Below are 7213 nucleotides of genomic sequence, written 5' to 3'. Positions count from 1 at the left end.
CTGAACGGGACGCGCTTCCTGGCGCAGCTCCTCAGACGTGCTTGTGTTACAGTAGGCTACATGACGCCTCTCTTCAGCACCCCCCCCCACCTCTCTCCCTCTCTCTCTTTCTCCCCCGGCTTACTAAAGGTGACCGTGCAGCCGCTCACTGCTGCTCATTATTTAACGTCTTCGAAGTGAGCGGCAGCGGGGAGACGCGCATGCGGCAGATCAGCTGTGCGTGCTGCAGGACGCTGAGCGCGGGGAGAATGCATGTGCCGCCTCATGCACCAACCTCAACTCCTCAAGTGAACTACCTATAGGCTGGTTTTTGTATTCTTTTTTCATCTTGGCTACAATTTCTCACCTTGACAATGACGCTCGGATGTGGATAAACCGCCGCGCATGCGTCGCTCTTGGAATCTTGCAGCCTAAATTGCGTCCCTGAGGTGTTTGTGTGAAAGTGTTTGGCAGGATGTGGACCGCTGTGGCGCGCGGGGGCTTGGGCTGGGGGGTCTGCTGCTGCTTGTCGCTGCTGGTGACAGTAGTGATCGGGGCGCAGAGGTGAGATCTGATCCAAAAAACATAATGCCTTTTTATTTCATCAGATACAAAATTAAAATCTGCTTTCTGTCCTCAGTGCAAACGAGCCCAGCAACATGTCCTACGTGAAAGCCACCGTGGACAAGCTGCTGAAGGGCTATGACATCCGTCTGCGGCCTGATTTTGGAGGTAAGAGACCCCCCCTACCCCCCTCCCCAGTGTGTGCGCCCCCGTGCAGACATGAGATGCTGCAGAGTGCTCACTCCTCTGCTCTCTCCAACAGGCGCTCCTGTGGATGTGGGCATGAGCATAGACATCGCCAGCATCGACATGGTGTCTGAAGTCAACATGGTAAGTTTGCTGCTGCCACATCCTCTGCAGTGAGGCACAGTTTCTATCAGAGAGGGGGGGGGGGGGGGGAGAGACCGGCTCGGCTCGGCTCGGCTCTGAGCTTGGTGCAGCGCCGCTCCTGGAGGAAACTAAAAAAGAAAAGAGCTCCCTCCCTCCTTTTTTTCCAGCACCATGGAGAGAACCGCAATGTGTCAAAGCCAATCCGTATGCATCAAGTAGTACAGAGAGAGAGAGACATAGGAAAGAGATGAGGGAGAGAGGAGGGGGGGCAATGTGCTTTGGCAATACTGTGTTTTTGATATGGTAATGTCAATAAAGCTTCTATATGAATTAGGAGAAAAAGAGAGGAATTGTTTTGATTTGGTTGATGATATCCATCCGTTCAGCGCTTTTCCTAAATTTGAAATGACATAATATTATTAATATAAGAGTTTTACCGCCTTGTACAATGTGGTTTGGCAATGCTGTGTTTTCGATATGCCAATAAAGCTTATTTGAATTGGAGAGACTGAGAGGAGCTGTTCAGGGATTCCATCTGCAGCGGTGTGAGCCCGGTGTCAAAGCGGTAGTGTGGTGCTGGTGGTGTGTGTGGGGGTGGGGGGCAGACAGAATAAGACGTCTGTGTGCATGCTTTGGCTGTTTTTGGGCCTTAGTGCAGTTATTACATAACGGCTGTCAGTGAGTCAACGGGAGGAAGAAGCCATTCGCCTGCAGAATATGATTTGACCACTTAATGCAATGCAGCGCTGCCAAGGTGAATACACAGCATCTGTGTGTTGTAGCAGTGAGACAGAGTGTCTGCAGGAGGGATTCACATACTGATCATGTACATTTCAACTGCTGTTGCTAAGCAAACCGTCATATCTCTGTTTGTTGTTTTTATTTCCTGTTTAAGTGTTTATATAACTAAAGAAAGGCTAGGGGAGGCGTGTGGTGCAGTGGGTTGTGTGTTGGTGTTCGGATCAGGGGGTCACAGGTTCAAACCCCACTGCAGTCAGCATGTTGTTGTGTCCCTGGGCAAGACCCTTCACTCCAAATTGCTCCTTTGGGGATTGCCCACAGTATTGAGTATGTAAGTCGCTTTGGATAAAACATCTAACAAGTGACATGTAATGTAATTCATTTCCTCAATCAACTGGGCACTAAAAAAAACACCAATGCTCACGTTTTTCTTTACTTGCTATATTTAGTGCATACATGCATCCCAATGCAATGAATGGCAAATATGCTCTTTAAATACCTGAATAGTGCACTCGCAATGGTCAAAGAGCTGAGTGTGAAACGATTGACACCTTTACACTCAAGGACTACCATCTTGGCGCAAGCAGCCGCGATTGAAATTGGACTGGCAAACAAAGCACTATACAAATAAAAGTTATACAGATGTTTTAGTTCAGTTTTTATTAAATGGACCAAAATACTGGTGTTGAAAAAATAATCCACCGTTAATTTTATTGGGTTCATTGAGCAGTCTGTAATGATTTGCTACTGCAAACGCTAAGGTTGCTAGCTAGCTAGCTAGCTAACAGCGTCAATCGTCACTTCCGTTGAGGGCACAGCAGCAGTGTTCAATTTGAGACAAAACTACACCTTTGAAATGCAAACAAAGAGAAAGTGTTCACAGTGTACTGCATGGCAATGTACTAAGTTGAACTAAGTATCCAAATTGAGACAAAGCACAATTGTTGTGTAGCATAGTTTTAAAGGCTTCACAAAAGTGTCCACTGTTTTTTTTTTGTCTTCCTTGATTTTATCTACATCTGTTTGACCAATCAGGATTAACGGTTCTACCCATTAAAAGTATCTGGAACTAAGATTTAGTCCGGAGCAGTGCCCAAACAATTCCAAAAACTAAAAGTGCGACCAAGCTAGGTTAGCCGTAGCATCACTATGTGAGGAATCTTAAGGCCCAGACACACCAGGCCGATATCGGCTGTCTTCGGTTGTCTGGCGACAAAGCGTGCCATGTCGCCCAAAGTCAATTTGGTGTGTCCCGAACCCTCGGCCGTGACACGCCTTATTTGGCCTTTCACGGTCGACACACGGCCGATTCAACATGTTGAATCGGCCGTGTGTCGGACACAAGCTATCGGGCCAAGAAACCACTCTGATCAGCTGTTCAGCTAGCAAATGAGAAGCGAAACGGAAGTGAGGGACGTAAACAAATAATTTAAGAAGGCACAGGACAGCAGCTAAACCCCAGCAGGTGATACTTAAAGACATCAAACATAGCCCTTAAATGTCCTCTCTTACCTCCCACACATAGCAGGGACATCTCTGATATCGGCGGGAGCGTCCCCGGCGTCCGGTTTTTCATCTCATGGGTTTATTTGTCAGTATAAAGTTGCAGGATTAGTCTCAAGTACCTCAACATTGTCCTTAAGTACAGTGTCTAAGTAAATGAGATAGTGTCTACTGCTGTTCATTTACCTATTGTGAGTCGCCTCGGATAAAAGCATCACATGGAAATGTAAATTTAGCAAGAAGTGGCCATTATTACATTGCTGACTCAATAAACTACACACCCGCCAGAACACTGCGATCATCAGATGCAGGTCTATTAACTGGGATTTTATAGTATGTCTGCACTTTATGTGCTCATTTCATCATTCATGTATTTTTATATTCTAAAACATGTTTTCGATGGACGAGAGTGAAAATGGAACGCACACGCTATTTGTTGTTTGTTTATATCAGTCTGTTCTTCTTCTCTGTCTTCCGGTTGTTGCCTATTTTGAATGACGAATACACACTACCGCCGCCTGCTGGTAAGGAGAGTTATTGCCACTCACGCATGCGCAGTTCGTACGTGCTCGGCTGAAGTCTTTGCGGTGTGTTCCAGTGCGACACATGGCCAAGACGCAGGAGAACTCGCCGATGCAACAGTCGATGTCGGTGTTGGCGAGTTCTCTGGTGACTGCCTGGTGTGTCAGGGCCTTAAGTCCATACATCTTCTTTCTCTTTGTCTCAGAAACAGTGGCGGTTCTAGACCAATTTGACTGGGGGGGCCAGGCTGGGGCCAGTTATTTTCTGAGGGGGGCACAATAAATGCAGGACGAAAAAGACAAAGACAGTATGAAGTAATTGCGCATAAGAAAACAATGCAATGCAGTTATTGGTATTTGTTTCAGTACACATATTTATTTCAGATACTTATAGTTACAGTGTTTACGCTCTAATGCAGGGGTCTCCAACCTTTTTTAGGGTGAGAGCTACTTTAAAAAAATAAAACAAGTCGTGAGCTACTTTTACTCCTCCTTTTTGTTTTTTGCAGTGTATATATTTAGCATATTTTAACATTATGATATGCTGACCTTTAACCTTTGTGTGCTGTTTGGGTCTGTGGGACCCGTTTGCAGTGTTTACTAAAAGAAAATGTATGCAATTTAATTATTTTAACTGCTTTATTTGGGGGTGGACCACACATCCTCTAGGGAGGTCGGAAGGCAGGCTCCCCCGGGGAGATTTTTTTTAAAATGTTGAAGTGAAATGCATCAATCTGGTGCACTTTGAGCACGACATGAATTGATGGATACAGCTCTCAACACTCAGATGAAAGGGAGCTGTATACTTTTCAATAATCCAAACATCTTTAGAATATGATCACAACCAATAACAAATCATTTAAACTTGATTATTCTTATCTTATGTTACCTAGTGTTAGAAATGTGTAGGTTCTCTCGCGTCCCAGGAGAGAAGCTTAAAATAAAGAGACTAATGGAGTCTCTGGAAAGGTTCAAATTGGTTACTTTAATTACATAGCGTGGTAATGAAACAAACAGAGGAGTTAGTGAGGAGACAAAAGCAGATGTTGTCTCGCAGCTGGTGCCGTGGAAAAGAGGATGAGAACACGTTGGTTCTCCCACTTGTATCTCTCCTTTGCTCCTCCTCTCTCGGGGCTGTGACGTGGGGGTCCGTCCTCCTCTGTCTTCTATGTCCGATATCGCGCATAACAGAGGATTTAGACGTTGTGTATTTATTGCATAACTCCACACGCCTTTTCTACTCATGGACTCATTCATGACTTTTTATTTAATGCATTTTAACGGCTGTAATCGTTCCGTAATACCGGAAGTGACGTCACTGTTGATATCCGGAGTCTCCATCCCGTAAAGCTTTTCAAAATAATCTTTTAGCAACAACGTTAGCCACAGACGAATGCTAACCGGAAATGTTTTCAGAATAAAACAGTTTTAAGCTTACTGTATGTTTAAACTCAATTACGTAATTAAACATTGATTTTAATTTCTTACATTAGTTAGCATTCTTTCTTTTTATTTATGCATATTTTACTAATCACTCCCCTTTTAAACTGTTGCAAGAACGTGATTGGTCGATATTCATTGTGGGGGGTGGGGGGAGGAGGGGTGTTAGATAGATATAGAGTTGTAGTAAGTAGATAGAGTTTGCTATGATTGAGGTTTCGTTTATGCATATGTGGATTTGCTCGGCGAGCTATTTATTGAGGGATTGCGAGCTACCGGTAGCTCGCGATCGACGTGTTGGAGACCACTGCTCTAATGGATCCGACTAGAATGACAAATAGCGTTAGTTACGCCTATTCCGTCAGCCAAGAAATCGTTGAATCACAAACTTTTCTTTTTTTTTTCATTTCAGGGGGGCCAGGGGGGTCCAAAGTCAGTGTTAGGGGGGCACTGGCCCCCCCCCCTAGAACCACCCCAGAAACAAGCAGAGATCTTTATTTTGAGATGCTTAGTGTTGGTTCCCTTTTTGGGTTAATAATGTTTAGTCATTGTGAGTGTAGGTGAAGAATATCGGATTGGAATAATTTTGAAGCTTGACTAGCTTAATTGGACTGTGTTATCCAGCTCTGTTTATTGGTCACTGATTGGACCATGGGGCCTTATCTGATTATGCATCTCAATGAAATCTGGGACAGGGGAGGGGGGGGCGTGTTACTGCTCCTTTTAATAGAAACTCTTGGAACAAGATGCCACTTGAGCAGGAGCCAAGTTAAACTAAAAGCCTGAATGATCTTATGACATACAGAAAGTATGATGTGTTTACACTTCCAGCAGAGAGAGAGGGACGTTGGCATTCATTTGGAGTTGTGTTTATTACATTACAAATTATAAATAAAGTTAATGCTGATTTGCCTTCTGCTTGATTCATTTGGAGACAGATGAAGGCCCGTGGGCAGGAATTCTCAAAACTCCATTCAACAATTGTACAGTTTTTGAACACATTTTTAATTATGCCTTCTTGTGATTTCGGCATGACACAATGATTTGGTTAAGGCTATGAAAATCGAGGTTAAACACCTCAAAACCTATAACATATATGGCTTCCTCTCCTGCGTTGTGATCCGTTTTTTTCAAATATAAATACATAAATCCTCTTCTTTGCTTTTTGAGTATGATGTCTTTTTATGCATTGTCCTGATAAAGACACAATATTAAAAAAAGTTGCCTAAATTGCAGTTTTAGTACTCCTCAGAGAACACAGACGTAACTTTTGGCATCCCACAGGGCTCTATTTAAGGTCTTCAAGTCCTTTTCTCCTCTAAGTACTTCCACTTGGCAATGTTGTCAGAAAGAATAAAATTGGTTTCTGAGCGGATGAAATCCAAAGAATCTTCCCAATATGTTTTTTGTTTTCCCATTGAGAGGTTAGTTCAATGACATATGACATAATATATATAGCACTTATAGCATGAGCTGAACAATCTATTATCTTCCTTGGCATTGGCCTTAGACTCAGTGGCAGCTGCCTAGCCAAAACAGATGCTAGCCAGAACCTCCCCCATGTTCTGGTGCCTTTCCTCCACAGTGGCCCTTATAAAAGTAATTTTAGCTATCTGTGACTGTGATGGCAGAGTGAGCTTTTGTGATGTCCTCAAGGCGGCCTGCAGAGAGGGAGGACCAAACTTATCTTGGCCCAACTAAAAATGTAATTGGATGCCAAAAGTAAATGTGTTGCTACAGCTGGCCACACTGAACACTGGCAGGAAGTGAGGTCATAGTAATTTCTGCTTTATGACTGACACATAGACACAAGGGCGAAATAGATGAGCAGTTGCTTTAATTGAAGATTTTAAGTTTAAGATTTGTTTGGGGGCTACCAGTGCCTTAATCATAGAGAAAGATGTGAAAGGGGGATACAGAGGGGAAGAGATGAGTAAATGGTCCCCAGATAGAATTTAATCCGGGTCCACCGCAGCACAGCCTGTCCTCCTACAAAAAACGACCATATAGGCCGATTGTTCAAGCCCTTATTACGACCCAGAGACACGTTTTAAATTGTATGTTGTTTCATACACGACCACTAGAGGTGCTCTAGTGGTCGTGTAAGAAACAACATGCTTGATTGCAAACGCTCC

At 43.9% G+C, this 7213-nt stretch overlaps 1 protein-coding gene across 1 annotated transcript in view; it reads left to right on the top strand.

Annotated features, from left to right (window-relative positions):
• Positions 1-454: 454 nt before the first annotated feature.
• gabrb1 (gamma-aminobutyric acid type A receptor subunit beta1) overlaps positions 455-7213 on the top strand; it is a 72617-nt gene continuing 65858 nt past the window's right edge. Inside the window, exons 1-3 of the mRNA XM_034135338.1 lie at positions 455-543; positions 620-711; positions 806-873. Coding sequence (XP_033991229.1) covers positions 455-543; positions 620-711; positions 806-873 — 249 coding nt within the window. The remainder of the gene's footprint in view (positions 544-619; positions 712-805; positions 874-7213) is intronic.

This window comes from Trematomus bernacchii, unplaced genomic scaffold, assembly GCF_902827165.1.
Source record: "Trematomus bernacchii unplaced genomic scaffold, fTreBer1.1, whole genome shotgun sequence".
Taxonomy (NCBI): Eukaryota; Metazoa; Chordata; class Actinopteri; order Perciformes; family Nototheniidae; genus Trematomus; species Trematomus bernacchii.
Note: the sequence above shows the minus strand (reverse complement) of the source record. Positions and strands in the feature narration are given on the sequence as shown.